The sequence below is a fragment of the Simochromis diagramma genome, unplaced genomic scaffold (assembly GCF_900408965.1).
Source record: "Simochromis diagramma unplaced genomic scaffold, fSimDia1.1 OVJJ01000321.1, whole genome shotgun sequence".
NCBI lineage: Eukaryota > Metazoa > Chordata > Actinopteri > Cichliformes > Cichlidae > Simochromis > Simochromis diagramma.
Window position 1 is genome coordinate 14,357,204 of NW_024386772.1, and position 18,336 is coordinate 14,375,539.

The 18,336-nt window shown below is 41.9% G+C and overlaps 1 protein-coding gene across 8 annotated transcripts in view; it reads left to right on the top strand.

The window, feature by feature from the left end:
- The window catches only part of cep112 (centrosomal protein 112), a 122,911-nt gene that overhangs the window by 78,253 nt on the left and 26,322 nt on the right, over positions 1 to 18,336 (top strand). For all 8 annotated transcript variants that reach the window (XM_040051023.1, XM_040051053.1, XM_040051061.1 and 5 more), the window contains 2 exons: positions 8,427 to 8,489; positions 14,935 to 15,084. In XM_040051023.1, the coding sequence (XP_039906957.1) occupies positions 8,427 to 8,489; positions 14,935 to 15,084 (213 nt within the window). The remainder of the gene's footprint in view (positions 1 to 8,426; positions 8,490 to 14,934; positions 15,085 to 18,336) is intronic.

The following is an 18,336-nucleotide window of genomic DNA, read 5'->3' on the forward strand; positions in this document are numbered from 1 at the left end:
ATGATTTTCATATACTTTCAAGTCTTAAGAGAGCGTATACAGATCTACACTCACATTTCATTTTAATTTGTAGAAAATTGCTGCAATCCCTTTAAAATGAGGTTTTTCTTTTGTTTTCAGTATTACATCTGGAGAACAGGGTTTCTGCAGGCCTTGGGTGCTTCAGCTTGGCTACAAACTTTAAAAACCTTTTTAAAAATTTGTTTGCACCAAGGAATTCATGTGTATATAAGTTTTGTTTGTTGTGCTGTGCACTACGCTGACTGTGCAGACTTTTATGTGGCCGTGCACGCATCTGCTTTCACACAACTTTCCATGTGTGGACGCATGCACCCCTGACCGAATGTGGTTTGACTGTTTGGATCCTGATGTGCCTTCAATGTGTTGCATTCCCATCCATATTTAGAGCCGTGCACTTGTGATCAGACCACCCAAGATGCTTTTAGCACAAAACCAGCGCACGGCTGATTTTCCTAATTTTCAGAGAATTTACAGCTCCAATTGGCAGACTTTTTTTTTGGCTTTCTTTATTTAAAATGTTTGTGTAAATCTTTACGTGCCCGTTTTCTGCGTGCCTGTAGGAAATTAGCAGCTTACTGCATAAAACGTGAGAAAAGAAATCTGCTCAAACAGAATAGCAGTTGAGGTAAAAGATTTATAATTTTTGCAAGCGTGAAGCATATCTTAACGTGACAGTGAGCCACAGAAATATTCCACAGGTGGTGTTTTAGAGCACTGCATTTGTTATCATCATTATTATGAGTGTTTATCTTGGGACCAGCCATAAACTGGTCCATAAATGTCTCATTTCTTTGGAGAACACAGTCTTTTGGTGCTAAAACTATAGACAAGTCTCAGATTCCACGTCGCGACTCAGGAAGATGTGATAGCTGTTTAATTTTTTGTTTGTTTGGTTGGTTTTTAATACATTCGTTCATATTTTATCCACGTGAAGCCATTCATTCTTTCTAGCTCTGATCCTGACCTCCAGAGAGCTTACTGTTCTCTCTCTCAGCCGGAAGATGGTGGTACAAGGTTGTTGTCATTGTATTTGTCATAGCTACGTCTCGTTCTTCTCTCTTGCCTCCTGTCGTTGCTGACTTATTAGGTTGGTCCTCTGCCATTTGGAGATATACCAAATCATATTATTCAGTCGGTCATGGATTAGGCGAGGAGGAGAAAAACAGTGGCTGGGGGATGATCAAAGAGGGCCCACATTCACCTCACACTGACAGACTAACCGGGAGACAAAGAGATTGGAGGGGCAAGGCAAGGGATCTGATTTTATGGGGAGGGGTGGAGGGTAAAGTTTAAGATGTTTTGTGCAGATTATTGGCTAAATTTGGATTTGCCTTCCATTGGTATATGTTGGCATCACAGCTCCGTGCGCGCATGCCCGGATCTCTGCGAGCTCCTCGTTTCCTCAGTGCACCATCGGGCCCGGCGGCGGAGAGGGAGGGAGAGAGCGAGCGAGTGAGTCACCCAGCAGATGAAAGAGTCAAAGTAAAAGCTCTGCCATCCCAAAAAAAACATCACACAGCTCCCTCGCTCACTTTTTGAAGTCATCCAAGAGGAGGGAGGGAAGCGACACACTTTTTTCCAATCGCATTAAAACATGGCGTCAGGCAGCTCCCATCTTGTTGCACGCTATAGATTACACTTTGGTTTGAAGTGGAGTTTTAAGTGGGACACCACTATGTTGTTGTTTTTTAGTTGTGTGTGTGTGTGTAGCGAGGGGGAAAATGTCTCAGTTCAACTGAAAATCATGCTGCACCTTAACATCAGTAACATCAATCCAAAATACACTGAAGACATAAATAGAGATGTACCTACACAGAGAAGTCTAAACCGAATTTCATTGCGACTCTGCGAGATTTCAGTGAATAACTGAGACGATTCTGCGTGTTCTTGTGTTAAGTCACAGCTTGACTGTCATCTCAAGTTAAGACCAATGCCTGTGAACAGTTAACGCACAAATCTGGGCACAGAAAGCATGACTGAGACACTTTCAGCATCTGATTCAGCATTCGAAGCGTTTAAATCCTCAAACTTCTTTTTTTTTTTATCCCAGCCTTAAGATGTAGGTTAGATTTTAATCCCTTTCACACTGATGGCAAAAGGATATAATTGGTTTTCTGTTATAAAGATCCAGCTGGTGGAGTGTGTAATCACTGAACATTTGGGATGTTGCGTGTGTCTGCGTATTTGATGTATGTTTATCTGCCTGTGCGTGCCCGTGATGCATTATTTCTGTGCTGTGTATGAAGCGGCACTGACAGTTAGCAGCAGGGATGAAGAGAATCACTACTGACAGGCAGTGATGGCAAACTGTGAAATGGAAATAAAGCCTCTTGTCATTACAGCAGCAACTCTCTCTCGCACACGCAGATACACAGGCGAGCGCAGCAAGACAGCAATGATTACAGACAAACGAGCAAATAACATCTCCCAGCTCTCCCTCACTAGCAGATTGAACTCAAATTGTTATGAGAGTCATGCGCGGTGAACAGAGAATCGTTTTGAATGCTTACAAATACTGCTGCCACTAAAACTGAAGGCTTTGTGGAGCAATGGAGAAAAGCTTCTCTTTGAAATCGCTTTCTTTCCTTCAACAAACGAACCCCCACAAATCTGCTCCCCAGCGTGTCGTACACAACTTGTTGTATGCAGGGTTAAACCACCAACAGCCATTAAAAGAGCATGTTGTAACTCACTGTAACGTCCCGGCTCTTTACCTAACCACTTTTCGGATTGGAGTCCGCACTGTGTCCTTTCGATGTGTCTTGTGATATCATCCTTGCGTAAGCAAGTATTGACTTTAGTTTTGTGCCTTTTGTCAGAGTTCAGCTTTAGGACGATGCTGAAAACCATAATTGCTCTTTAGCAATGTGAGATGATTGGAAACACATCGCAGAAAAATGCCATATGGAAGCAATATCCTGTCCAAGATGGAAGAGATTTTGGAAATAAAACCTTGTTTTCGGAGAAGTTGGGATTGCTGTTTTAAATGTAAATAAAAACAAATGCAATGATTTGCAAGATATTTAAACCCCATTTTTAATGAAGTGGTGAAACTAAGGAATGTTCTAGTTCTTTGAAATATATGCTCAGAACTTGTTGACAGCAATTCTTTGCAAAAAAAAGTTGGAAAAGTCACATCGTGCTTAAAAACAAAGTGGGAAATGTCTCGCAGTGGATCAAGTTAGTCAGTAACATGACTGAGTGCTAAAAGAACATCCCAGAGTGGCTGAGTCTTTTAGAAGTAAAGATAGGGAGTGGTTTACCCCTCTCTGTGAAAGACTGTTTGGGCAACATATTGCAAAGAATTTGGGAATTTCATCATCTATGGTGCATTGTGTAATTAAAAGATTGAGGGAATCTGGAGAAATCTCTGTACACAAGGGACAAGGCTGAAAACCAATATTGGCTGTCTGTGACCATCTGGTCCTCAGGCGGTACTGCAAAACAAAAAAGAAATAAATCATTGCATGGACTCAGGAACTCTTATAAAAATAACTGAACATAGTTTGTCTTTGCTGCCATAAGTACAATGTGGCACAAATGCAAAAGAAAACAAACATGCATAGTAGCAAAGCAGAAAACTTTCCTGAGGTCTGAAGAATCAAAAGTTGGAAAACTTTCTTTCTAGTGAGATGGAGCTCCTCGCTTGTTGTCAGTGCTAAGAGTTTAGACGTTGGCAATGCATAATGATTAGCATTAGATGGATATTTGGGAAAGGCATCAGGGTTATAATATGTAGTGTGCACAGAGGTGCAGTGGTTAGGGCTGTTGCCTCACAGCAAGAAGGTCGCAGAGAGCGAGATTGCTTGTCTTCCTTGTACCTGTTTAGAGTCTCTCCAGGTACCCCAGTTTCCTCCCACAGTCCAATTACACGCAGGTTAGGTTGATTCTAAACTACTTGACTGTGAATGAGCATGATTGTCTGGCTGTGTTGGCCCCACGATAGACTGTGACCTATCCAATTTGTACCCCGCCTCTTACCCCTGACAACTAGGATAGGCTCCAGTTCATGGAGTATATTCCAACAATATGCTTTTTCCTTTTTTGGGGGGAGAAGCTACGCAGTCATCCACAGTAGCTTTTTTTCAGTGTGGACATTGTTTATTTCAGTAAAACAATACCAAACTGCATTCTGCACAAAAACAAAGCTTCACAGAAAAAAAAGGAAAGTACAGGTGTTAAATTGGCTTCTGTACAGTCCAGGTAAAAGGTACTTGTGGGAATGGGATACCATTTTGCTTTTGATTTCCTTAGTTCAAGCACTTTGAGATTTTTGTTATAAGGAGAGGTGATGAAACACATCCCAACTTCTTTTTGAAATGCTTTGCATGTATGAAAATCTTAAAAACCTTTTTAGTAAAGTTTGAACATTTGATGTGTTTTCTACTGCTGAAAACTGTGCATCTGACTATAAGACACAAACATTACCATGCAGTGACTACATTGATTACACTAAGAAGTGTTTACCTTAGCTGCTTCCTCCTTTAGCAAGAATACAGCCGTCTGTTGTGAACAAAGGGATTGCACACCTTGAGCAAATCTCATTTCCAGCAATAGATCAAACTCTGGATGTGTGTTTGGCCTTCATGCATCCTGTTTGTCTGTTATGTCTGTTTGAATAAGTGTGACTTGTGTGCGTATCGTTAAGTGTGTGAGAGAAAGTCCCCCCCCCCTCGCTTTCTTTGTGCCACTCATGTCCCCATCCTTTTTAAGTGTGCCCATGTATCCATGTGTGCCCGTGTCTATGTGTGTGTTTGGCCTGCTTCCCATTGCAGATTATTAATTAAGTCCCGGTAAGCGGTGCATGCCTTACCTTCAGATCTACTTCCACTTTCTTTAGCACACACTGGTATCTACGCACGCACACACACACACACACACACACAAAGACGAACACACTTCAAAGCAGCTGCACTCCACACCGCTAGGATTAAGAGGCGATTGAAGAGCCTGATACAGCCTCAAAGTGCCTTCAGCGCAAAAATGCCTTTGGCAGGGCGCAGGTACTCTCTTTGAAAGTTCTTACACACTCACACAGACACACACATATGGATGGGCTTTTAATTTAGCACTGTTTTCCCTTTGTATTTGTCACAGTCCAAATGGGGTATTTTTCACTGCGTGTACTATCCATATTTTCTTCTACTTCTGTCCATTTTTATGTGTGTTTAGATGGTAGAGGTTTATAATGTTTGAAGTTTTTTTAAATACTTTTTTATAATACTTCCTGCTGAAATCCCCCGAGTGACTTCAGGTAAAAGGAATAAGTTAGTAGCAAGCTCTTTGTGATTTTATAAAAAATCTGAGCCTGTTTGTGTGTCAGTATGACCACATGCTAAAGGTACAGTCAGTAATTTGAGGTCATTTAATGGAAAATAAGGATATATAGTGTGTAATTAGATCTTCCAACAAATTGATTCATTCTCAAACTTATAATTAATGTATTAAAAATAAATGGGAGTTGGTTGGCATTGGTTTGTGAAGGCTGCCATGTTCCCTTACTATATTTGAATACGGTGACCAGGTAGGACAGCTCCCTACCAACTGATCGCATTTTATGTAGAGACACCTGCATTTTCAGGGTGAAGTTATAAAGGATCATATCTATGTTTTATCATCGGGGGAGGGGTCATCTTCACCAAAACCACGAAGGAAAGAGACAGCACCACTGGCATCTGTGTAAAATGTCATACTCTTCCTTTGCATCTCAAGCCTTATCTCATAATATAAAGTCAGGGCAAAAATGTCCATAAACATGCTTATTTATTCCCAATGTTGTCACAATTCCTTGTTGTCAGCAGATTAGACATGTGACACTCCGTCTCCGCTTGACAAGAAATAGCTAAACCACAACAGCTGGTTACAAGCTAACATCATACCAGCTAATGTTAGACTTGAGTGTCCTAAAAATCTCACTTGTCTTTCTTATCCATCTATTTATTCTTTTCCACTTGTCCTTATCAGGGTCGCCAGGGGGCTGGAGCCTATCCTAGTTGTCGTAGGGTGAAAGGTGGGATATATCCTGGACAGGTCGCCAGTCTGTCACAGGTCTAACAAGGAAGGACAGACAGACAACCATTCACACTCACATTCACACCTATTGACAATTTAAAATCACCTGTTACCTTCACCCCACTCTCCCATATCTTTGACCTGTTGGATGAAACCCAAGTACCTGGAGAGAACCTACACAAACACAGGGAAAACCTGCTGAGGACCTTCTTGCTGAGGCAATAGTGCTAACCAGTTTCAGTTTTTTCCTTCTGATAAACAGTTTAATTAGATTCATATGAGAGTTTATTCGCCAAGTGTCTGAGTCCACTTCAAAGAAAGTTTCACTAAAGGCAGTTAGCAGCAGCTAACAGAGGCTAATAGCAGCGCTTACCAGTAGTTCAGGATTTTTAACAACTCACCTCAGTGTGACTGTCGTGGGTCAGAAGTGAGTTTCACGGACTCATCAAATTATATTACAGTCCTTTGACAAAGATTCCCGGCTTCCTCCTGAGTAAATAAAGGTGGACACTACTCATCCAGCATTGACAGCTGAGGTAAACAGTGGACTGAATCTGGATCGCCTCCAAGCAGTAATAGAAACATTCCAGCCAGCTGGGGCCATTATGGGGTGCAGTTTAAATTTAATGTTTTTGATCTCTTGGCTGTTGAAAACATGTTGGAGGGGCAAGAAAACACAACTCAGTTTACTGCACTTTGCAGTCTACTGACGTCAACTTGAATCTTGGTCTAGCTGTGAAAATTTTACACACTGTAAATTTAAACCCATGTACATGTGAACCTACAGTCTCATATTGTGCAGTATAAACATCACCTAAATTAACTGTAGAGACGATTATGTGTAAATGGAGAAATAGATACATTTAAGACTCTTCTTTCATCTTTTTTTTTATTTTTCTAAATATAGAACACGAACAATACACAAATATTCGTTATTATAACAGAGTCACTCACAATATGGAGCAGAGCTGAGACAGAAAATGTAAAAAAAGAACTCCATTTGTTTCCCTTTCGCACAGACAGTTCATTCTCTCGTCTTTCCTACGCCCTCCTTTGTCCTCCGCGCTCTCATCAGCTGCTTTAGGGCCCCTGGGGACAAGCGGGCCGCCACTCAAAGAGTCCTGGCGCAGGAAGACAGGGCTTGTATCCTTGGTGATGGCTCTGTGTTTCCGTGGTGACAGGTGTGTCCGTTCAGAGCGGACGGCCGTGTTTGTCAGGAAGTTTTTGGAAGGGGTGCGGAGTCCAAACGCAGCTCAGGTGTTGATCGCTGTGAGTGGGAGTGTTCAGCGGAGCAGTGTTTGTTCATGAGTTGTCTGTCTGTCAGTGGCTGTCAGGAGAGTCAAGTAAGTGTTTGTGTGCGCAAAAGAGAGAGAATCATGTTTACTACAGTTTAGAATAACTTTCTGAATACATCTCTGCATGGCTGATGGTTTACAGTTGTGTGTTTTTCAGGAATTTAGAAGAAGAAATATATTAAACTGTGGCCCCTTTTTTAGTGGCATAGCAACTGAAGCGTCTAAATAATATATAGCATATAAATGCTGATTTCTGTAGTTTTACAGCAGAATGTGAGACTTAAGCTTAATCCTCGTCCACTGAAAGCTTTGCCTGGCCTTCACGTAATGACCTCTGTCCCCCATTAATTCAACCCTTAGTGTTTCCTTAGTACTTGTATGGACCACATCCACGTCCATACAGGCCGCTACTGACGTCCCTGTAGAATTCCAGCACTTCACACCTAATTATCTCACTCCACAGTTCAGCCTCTTATTGAAACTCTGGCAGCACAACACAGCTAGCTGAAAGGAGAAAGATCTCGCATTAGAAACACACAGCCTTTGCTTCCAGCTGGCTAGCTTCCCATAGAGAAACAACGGAAAACAAAAGAGACGAGCAACGCTCACTAAACTTCCAGCAACAATCGCCATTCACTTCTATTCTGTCTCCGCCCTGTTTAGTTTCCCAGCTTCTCTCAAATGTCTCCCTCGCTTTTTTTTTTCTTACCCTATAGCTAATTGGCAGCAACATTTTAATTCCCCCACCCCTCACCGTAGCCCCTCGTCTTGTTAAGTGATGAATTGTTGGCAGGGGATCAAAGGGGAGTGGTGCCCACTGTGCACTGTGCCCATCGCTACCTGCTGGCACACATGAGCGCTGGGAGTGGCGCGGAGCCAAGGGGCCGCAGGCGTGCTCAACAGGGACACACTGCCAAGAGGCAGAGGTCAGCACAAAAGTGTGTGTGTGAGAGGATGGTTAGGTTGGGAGGGTAATGTGTCTCTGTGCACTTCCTAACGGAAGATTGAATTTCACTACCCTGTCTCTCTTTGTGTCCCTCAACCTGCCCGTCTGCATATCTCTTTCTCACACTCCCCTCTCCCTTCTTCTCCTTGCAGACCAACAGCAGGCTGAAGCAGATTGAGAGGGAGTACAGTCAGAAGCTTGCCAAATCTGCCCAGGTAATCAGTTTTCACTTCTGCCCTTTCATTTCATATTCTTGTTTTTCTACTCGACTATGTGACGGAACAGACAAAATGTACTGATGGGGGAAAGGTGGTGACACACACACACACACACACTGCAAGCTGCCATGGCCTTTTCTCTTAAGCACATGTGCACAAGCGGAAATGTACGAGAAAGTGCACGCAGAACATTCGTGTCAGTGCCAGAGCACGAAAGTTCATATTAGAGTGAAATTTGTAAAGCTTTGCTATCTGACTTTTATCAGCCCCTCTTTCATCCCTGTGTCCAAAGTCAGAACATTTTTATCAGGCTTCAAATTTACACACAATTCTTCTCCTTATCTTTGCTAGCCTTAGATTAGAATTAATATTTGCTCTCTGAAAGCTGCACCAATCAAACACCGACACATGAGTTGAAAGGGCTGGAATGAGTGCAACCACTACACTTACATTCATGTGGTGATCAGACACGAATCCAGGAAACTTTTGCCAAACATTAATATATCAATTGTGTCTTTTAAGTTTGTTCAGCTGCCCCCCAGTGGCCACAATTCCCCGGGTATAAAATATCTTGGCACTCTCTTAAGAGATTTTTCCTCCCACAGGACAATCACCAGGATTTAGAAAAGGGGGAGAAAAAAGAAAAAGAGTTGCAAAAACACAAGCAGCCCAGCTCTTTGTGTGATGCTGCCGCGGCCCCCAAGTGTACTACGGCTCTCTCATGGGAGCTACACAGCCCGAGCAAACTGTTAAGCCGGCGAAACATCTTGAAAACATATCGGTGAAAGTCCTTTTCATATACCATACCTGTCTGTCCGTCACCTGGCTACACTTCAAATCCAGGGAAATGTGTTTAACATTACTTCTTGTGTCCTTAGGCCACATGAAATCGAGTTAATTCTTCTGTCCAAACAGAAATATAACTTCCTCGGACACACGTTGCCATTCAGCACGACGTCTCAGAAAGTTCTGGCAGCTTTCACCGCACCAGTTTAAAGATCCAAAAACACCCTAAGTAGTGTTTACATTACAAAAAGAAAAGTGGTTTCTTCTTGATTATGTAGCAGGCTAAAATATTACAATCATTTGGCCGTAATTGCACCTCGTTACCCAAAGAGGAGATTCAAAAAGGCTGGGGGGGGGAGGTGACGAGGGGGAGGAGAAGGTTGTTGTTTTTCTTTCTTTCTTTCTTCTCCTCTTTAAATCTCCCCCATTTCGGGTTGGTTGGCAGAGGCTCCGAGTTGAAAGCGGGGTTGACAAGCAGATGTTGTGAGGAAAAACGGTAGCTTATTAGGTTACACAATGCTCAACTTCAAAAGGAGTTGGGTGCTGTGCGAAAGTTTAGCCTCTGCCCGCTTTGGAGGGTGCAGGGCCGCCGCAGACGAGCAACAAGTGATTAATCCTCTGGTTTGGGGACACAGAGCTGGCATAAGTTTAACAAACAACACTCGCTGACATTAGAAGATGGTCCCAGAGCGCAGAACTCAACACCGCTGTTGATGCGAGCGGTTACATAAAGGTTATGCTAAAGGAGTGGGTTCTGTGCAAACATGTTAATATGCGTGATTATTTCTGAGTATTTGTTATGGGCTTGGGCGGCTTTGTTTTAAAAGGTAAAGGTGGAACCAAGAAGGCTTCCCCCCCCCCCCCCCCACACACACACACACACACCCCTTGGAGCAACTCAGTCAAATGTAAACAAGAGGTCTTTGAACCTCAAAGGCTAACCCCAGTTGTTAACCCCTCAGTGTCTGACAGGGAGCATCGCTCTTGAGCTCAGCTGCATAGCTAATAGCCCAATTAAAAACATACCATGCCACGCATTATCCTAGGGGGCCTGATATGTATGTTTCTTTGCATTCACACACACAAACATACACACAGAAGTGCAGATCCTATTCTTCTGTATATTATCTCCCTGCTTTTGTCTCTGTGCTCTGGTTCTTTCAATCAGGCACGCACACACACACATACATACACAGCTCTCCTAATTAGTGTCTCCTACCCAGTCCTGTGTGTTAAGCGCCTAGCTGCGAGTGGTCCTCCTGGGTGACCTGTGAACTAAACAGGGCCCACTTAATGGTCAGGTTACAGTGGGTGGTAGTCTTGGTGCTGATAGATCATTACTTTATCCCTGACCGCACGTAGGTGGGAGGTGGAGGGAATGTTCTCTGGGCGGCACAGTTCAGGACAGGTTGAAATTAATATGTAAAATTATTTCATTTATTTAAACACAATGTTGGGGGTTTGTTTGTTTGTTTCTTTCTTTCTTTTACTGTGCTTTTCTGTGACCTTTTAGGAATTTACTGACCAGCTGCAGGGTTTATTCCTTTGGAGACATTTTCACATCAAAACAAAATCGAAATGTGTCAGCACTGTTTAAACTTTGGGTTCTTTTCTGTATTGATTGTTAGTAGAGCTTTTGCTCTCTTTCACAACTCTCAGCATATTCATTTCCAGTAATGCAGGAGACAACTGGTTTCTAGGAAAAAGAAAAAAAAGCTCTGAAGTTTCTTTGTGAACTTGCTGGCCAATTAATATCTAGCTGGCAAATACGGTCATGCGAAAAGAAAAGCTTTTCACACAACTCTCTGCAGCCCCTTTTTCATTCCAGTTTGAAAAGTCAGAACATTTTATCAGGCTTCAAATTTGCACACAATTATTCTCCTTATCTTTTCTAGCCTTGGATAATAATTAATATTTGCTCTGGAAGCTGCACCAGTCAAATGTCAGCCGGTAAGTTGAAAGACTTACATTCATCAGGTTTGTTCAGCTGCCTCACCACCTTTACCAGCAATAACTTTAACAGCACGGCTTTTTCGGCCTCTCACATCTTTGTGGAAGAATTTTTACCCACTCCTCTTGACCGTGTTGCTTCATTTCATTGAGGTTTGTAGGCATTCATTTATGCACAGCTCTCTTAAGGTCCCGTCACATTTCAAGTATATGAATCAGGTAGAAGTTCGGACTCTCACATTTGACTCAAGTGTATTCAAGGTGCCCAGGTCCTGTGACTGCCAAACAAGCCCAAATCATCACTCCTTCACATGTGTTTGACAGTTAGTATGAGGTGTTTATGCTGATATGTCTTTTGGCCAAAAGTAGCACTATACATTATCTCCACTTTGGTGGACATTTTTCCATAAGTTTAGTTGTTTGTTCATCTTTGCAAGCCTAAGCTGGAGGGTTGGGCGATACGTAAAAGTGTTCCAACCAACAATCGTAAGTCCAATAGTCAACGATGGGCGATATATTCGCGCATGCGCAGACTTTTTGATGGACGGAGCAATGTAATCATGCACGGACTGATTTGTGCATTTACAACATAGTTCATCTATGTTTGGACTTCTTCTAATTGCCCAAAGTAGCCAATTTGGGATTTCTTTGGCTTTAAACCAGATGTAAACCTAAGGATGTAATCAAAGCAGTGTGGCGCTTGTGCAGATGTATAGTGCGAGCAAAGGACTCAAACACGACTAACTTGCATAGGCTTGTACGTATCCACCATCCGAATGTTTTTTTCTGAACATAGGCTACTGCCTTTCTTTCTTTCTGTTATGAGCTTGAGTAAATGAATCGCTGCATTTGGGCGCACTCTGAGATCGTGCATTTGCTCGCAGATGTGAGAGGGTGCTGATAAAACAAAGCTTTTTTTTTTTTCTGTTGGCTGCGTCTATCATTATTAGCAAACGTACTCATGGGCAAATAAATAAATAAATGATCTGTGTAAAAATGATCGATAGTCGATATATTCTTCCAATCGCCCACCCCTACTGTACTGCCATGTTCTTTTTCAACAAGAATAAACTTTCTCTTTGAAACCCTTCCAAGCTTCCATATTTGTTCAGTCTTCTGCTCACTGTACTGTCATGAACTTTAAGTAATATTTAATATGCTATAGAACCCAAATCATAACCCTGTCGCCACCGTGCTGGCTTTTGGTAGGAGGTGTTGATACAGCTGATGTTTGGTTTTCACCAAACGTGGAGCTGTGCATTCTGGAAAGTTCCCAAAAAGTCAGTCAGCTTTTGTCAAATGAACCTATAAGCTGTAAAGATGAATGGATCTTATAGGAAAATACTAAGGAATGCATTTTATGTGGAAATCTTGTAATACCACTTTTAGTTATGCAGAAACATTAAGTGCAGTGTGCCTGATGTCTTGGGGAAAAAAGATACCACAGAGGTTCCACACTTTGCACTGCCACACAGATCTGAAGACACAAATTCATGCAAATATTATGTGCACTGAAAATATTTTTTGCACTCACCTATTCTTAATGCAGCTGTTCACACACACAGATCTCATGATTTCACTTGATTAAATTGCAGAATTTATTTCGTTGGACCAAGCTTGATTTTTCTGAATAAACAGTTCTGACCAATCAGACCAATGCGTTTGGCAACAAGTGCACTCGTAGCTCAAAACACAGTACTGAATATACAAATAGAAAAATAATAGTATTTAACCTCAGACAGACAGCTAGACACTGCTCCGGCCCAGAATTTCATGCTGACTTTATTTTTTCACACCGCGTTTCTTTGAGGATGAATTCCCCCCCTAAAAAAAAAATGCTTTTGGTTTGTTTATACATTGGAAAAATTCTAAATTCGGCACGCTTGGTGCCTAAAAGCTGTAACTTACCAAATATGACATACTTGTTGCTATCGTTTTTTGGGAGGTTCTGAGACTTTTACATCATCAGTGTGATGAATAAATAACACCATGCATTTTTAAGTAACTTTTTAAGAAAATGTAGCAAAATGAAAAGTCAGATATGAAATGTAAGAATTTTCTGGCAATTGTTTCATATTTCAGGCTTTATGGGGCTAACACAGCTACACTTTGTTGGAGAACGTCTGCAGTTATGGCAGAAATGTTACCAAACAAAGAGGCAATAAGTGAAATAAGTGAACGATAAGTTCTATCGTTTACACTGGTTTTTTGCTGGCGGGGTCAAATCACTGGAATCATTATCAGAGGAAACGGGCAACTCAAATTAAGCATCAGCCACCAGGTTTTCGCACTTACAAGTGTTTGTGTTCTTTTCATGTATCATTACAGAGCAGCCTTTCTCCTCTGGTAGCCTGTTTACCCACCTGTTTGTAAACAGGTGGGTAAACAGACTCGTTTCTGTCCTCCTCCTTTCTTTTTTTCATACTTCAGGTTCATGGGGAGGCAAGCCTGCCTTTAGCCCTAAACAGAGATGCTAGCAGGCTGGGAAAATAGGCAAGTCTCACCAGACCAATTATAGACTTAAAAAGGCCTGGCTGCCTATCAGAGAGTGAAAAAGGTGCTATGGTGTGTGCGTGTGTGTGCGTGTGTGTGTGTGTGTGTGTGTATAAATATATATATACAGGAGTAACAAGACCGACAGCTGAGTTTACTAGTTTGGAGTGCCGCCACTGCCCCGGGGCTGAAGACCAGCAAATGCAGGGAATCCATATTGCAAAATAATTATTATGACCAGAAATGATGTTCACATAATGATGTGTCATTTGTTGCTTTCATGTGGCTGTCCCACTGACTAAATAAGCCTAATCTCCCTAGCACCCCTTCGCCCTTGCCGTCTCTTTCTGTCTGTGGTCGACCCGCGCCGCTTTAGCTCCCATACTCCCACACAATGTGCAGATTCCAGCGGGGCTAGTCCTCCAGAGTTTGAACATGGTAAACAATTATCTGTCTAGCCCAAAGCAGCAGCAATACCCTCCTTCCTCCTCCTCACCTCTTTCTCTTTCTCCCTTCCCTCTCTCTTTCTCTCTCTTTTTTTCTTACTCTCTCATCTTTCCTCTGCCTTTCTCTGACAGTGGCTTAAATAGAATGTTAATTTTGACTGGAGGTTTTCAAAGCCAAGACACTTCCTTTTCATCTTGGTGTGCACCGCAAGTTCACCAACACAAAGTCACTCCGCTCTTCAAAAAGGAAGTTGTTTTTTCCTTCCTGTCTATTTCTTTTTAACTCCCTCTTCTTTCTCACTCTTGCGCTTTCTCTCTCTCTTCTTTGTGTCTTCTGTCTCGTCTCAAAAAACAAAAAAGAAGACATGAGACTCTGGGAAAAGCGGTCTTTCAAGGTGATTGTTACTGCCTTCCCAAGCCATGGCAAATGCAAAATGCATTTTCCATCTGATACTAGTCTTTTTTTGCAAGCCCAGTGAAATGAAACGAATCAGAACAGCATTTTGTTAAGCGAACGTATTTTGCATTTTGCTTCTGGCAACAGGCTTTTCTCTCTTTGATCGCTTTACTATGTCGCTTGTTTCAAACATAAGCATAGAAATACATAGAACTTTCAAGTTAACTTTGCACTAGGAAAAAAAAAATGGTTCCCAAGTGCAAGCAGGCCAAGTTATGATCTTATTTAGTCACTGCCACTTCTCTTAAGTTTCTGTCAATCCTGCACACACTTGAGGATCAGTCAAAAACCTGACTTTTCTTGCCCACAGCTAATTGCGGAGCTACAGACGTCTGTATGTGACTCAAAGGAGGAGGCGATACGTCTGCAGACGGCAATGGAGAAGCAGCTAAAAGAGGCCAATGCTCGCTGGGAAGAGGAAAGAAAGACAGTAACCCACCGTGCCGATCAGACCCACAAGGTCAGTGTTGGAAACCACACACTTTAATAATTACATCACTCAGCACTGAGCAACAGGTATTTCTTCACATTTTATGATCCAAGTATGCAAGGTGGCACATGCCCCTTCTCTACACGTCTCATTATAAGCAGCTTTAATCATTTGTGTCCATTTATTAGGTGTGTGGTCCAGCAGTACTCTGTATTATTAAAGCTGTCAGTGGTATACTGCAGTGTTACGACTCTGTCTTGTGACAGTTGTTGGGGTTGGAAGTTTAAATTTGAACACACCAGATATGATGAGTCCCTGTATTGTTGTATAGAGATGAAAGAGCTTGAGAAACACTGCTTTCATGTTACTTAATCAAATGAGCGTTATAATTTTTAAAAATGAGAGAGTAGGAAGTGGTTTGCATGAGAATTACCACCTCAATAATCAATGCCAAGGTTCTCAAATAGAAATGAGTGGATTGCCCACTTTGAGTTGGGAATGAGTTGAGTTCAAGTGTCTTATAGACTTGCTTAAGATTAGACAGTGGAACAGGAAATTGACAAGCAGATTGGTGCAACATCTGCAGTGATACAGACACTTTTACTGTCTGTGGAAAAGAGAAAGCTGAGGTAAAGCCAATCGATTTAAAATTCCTCCCCTCACCTGTGGCTAAGGGTATGAAGCTCTGGCAAAGGACTGAAAGAATACGGTTTTAGATACAGACAGCAGAAATCATCCTTCTCTAAAGGGTGTCTAGGCCAAGACTTAGAGATATGGTAAGGATCTCAGTCACCCAGAGGTGCTCAGGGTAGTGCCAATTTTTGTCTGTACTGATAGGAGCCAGTTGAGGTGGTTTGGACATGTGACTCAGATGCCTCCTGAACGCCTTAGATGAGGTGCTTTGGACATGCTCAACTGGGAGGAGATCCCAGTCCTGACCCAGGGCACACTGGAGAGATTCTGTCTCTTAGCCAGGTTGGGAACAATAATAATAATAATAATAATGGATTGCATTTATATAGCACTTTTTGGGGCCCTCAAAGCGCTGTACAATTCCACTATTCATTCACTCTCACATTCACACACTGGTGGAGGCAAGCTACAGTTGTAGCCACAGCTGCTCTGGGGCAGACTGACAGAAGTGAGGCAAGTAAGCAGTAGAAAAAATGGAAGGAATTTTATAAAATACATATTTCCTAAAATTACTAAACTATAATTAGTTCACTAACAGACCCGAATTTATAGTCAATATTATTGTTTTCAGTTACATTTTTAGCTGCTATGACACATGTTACACTTTTGTCACAAGTCCTAGAGACAGGTTGTCAGCCTCTGGTTGCTAAGGAAAAATGTGTCTTCCTCAGTTAGTTGGTGGGTAGTTTCTGGAAGTTTGCGCCTCACTGTTCACAGTTTCACTACTGCTTCGACAAGCAGTTTGCAAGTGTTTGCAAACAAGTTGGTGTCTTCAACACAATCAATAGGCAACCAGGCAAGGACGTTCTTGTATATTTCTTTGAGACCTATTTCACTTAGTAACAGCAAGCGACCGCTCACCAACCAATCTGGGAATGTTTTCTCCAGCAACAAGTGGTTGCCATTGCCGTTGACTGGCCTCTAGGTCTGTGTAACTGGGGCCCAACTTGACAACTGGCAAGAAAGCTCACAAGAGAAAGTAGCAGCTGCAGTTATGTACTTCTTGTGTAAGCCAGAATGTAGTTTTTGATATTTAAAGACAAACATAGCAGTGATATGGCTGAAAACACAGAAAAAGAAGCACTTCACATATGTGTTTTTTATCCTACCACAAACGGCTTGCACTGTATGAGGATGCTTGGCAGGAGAAGCGTTTTGAGTAACCGAACCCTCACAAAAACCTGAACTTACTTTTTATGTCAGTAAATGTAAATACACTATTAACTATGATGGAGGTTACCACTAACAAAAAATACAGGAGCTTCTGTCCAAAGTGCCGGCCACTTTAATAGTTCATTCTGATTCAGTAAAAGGACTAGATGTTACAATCCCTGATAATGCATTATTAAGAGAGGATGATAAAGTCCCAGCAGTCACACAGTTCCTCTTCTCAGTGGTCTCTGCAGTGTTTGGTATATCTAAAGTATCTTTACACCAGCAGAACTGGGGGTACGTCAGTAAACGTCGTGCTCTAAAAAAGCCTCGTCTGGATTTCACTTTTATAGAGTAGACACGGGACGCTTTTCTTTAGTTAAAGCGCACTGCCTGTTTGTATGCATGTGCTCTGTCATTTTTATGGCTCGCTGCAAGCTCCATAGTGACTTTAAGTGGCTCGTGTGCTCTGTGTCTGGCTGAATCTTATAAATCTCTCTGTTTCACCCAACGTCTTAAGTCATAGCCCCTCTTTATCATTCCTGACAATCCCTTTTACTGTTAAACTTTACACTTTGGCACATTTCTTTTAACATTTTACTCTTTTTTTTCTCTTTTGCTTCTGTAAAAAATGTAATGTTTTATATTTAAAAAAAAAAGAGAGATGTGTTAATCCTTTTCCCTGATCCATGTGGATTTCTTTTAAGGAATCGGCTTCTTGTATTCCTCTTCTTCCCAGAAGCTGAATGGAGTACAGTTGAAGTAGCAGTTGACTGGGTGTGGCTCACTTTAAAAAGACTTGTTGTGTCTGGGATCAGGACATATTTCCAAACACAACCTTGTCTGTTTGTGGCTGGAGCTGTCTCATATAGTAAAGAGGCAGGTCCGTGAGCCTCTCTTCAGAGCTCTTCTCCTTCCAGGCCCTGGAATCCCAGGCCCTCCACGCTCAGACGTGCACAAAAGCAACCTGTTTTCTATGAAATTACTAGTCCGGCCCCCACACTCAATTATTGTGTTGTCATTTTTATCCATATGTGATTAACGGTAAAGGCTCGCTGTAGTCCTTTGAGTCCAGATACATCAGCAAAGCCCTGTTTAGTTTCTGTCTGGACTGATATATCTTTACTTCCCTTACACTCATTCTTAAAATGATACAATAAAACTTCAGGAAGTTTTTTTTTTAATGCGACAGCATTAAGAAGTGCAGTAGAAACTGACCTAACGACTCAACATTCACTGACACTCGACATTTATTCAAATGAATTTGATACCGTCTTGAGTCTTGCTTACTGAAAGTTTTCATAACCAATGTTTCCACTGATCCTTAAAAAGAACTTTTAAAAGTACCTTTTCTTAAATAAAACTATTTAAATTTTACAAACTGGTGACACCTGAATGAGCGACTTCTTACTGCTGGATTATTTATTAAATTACTAG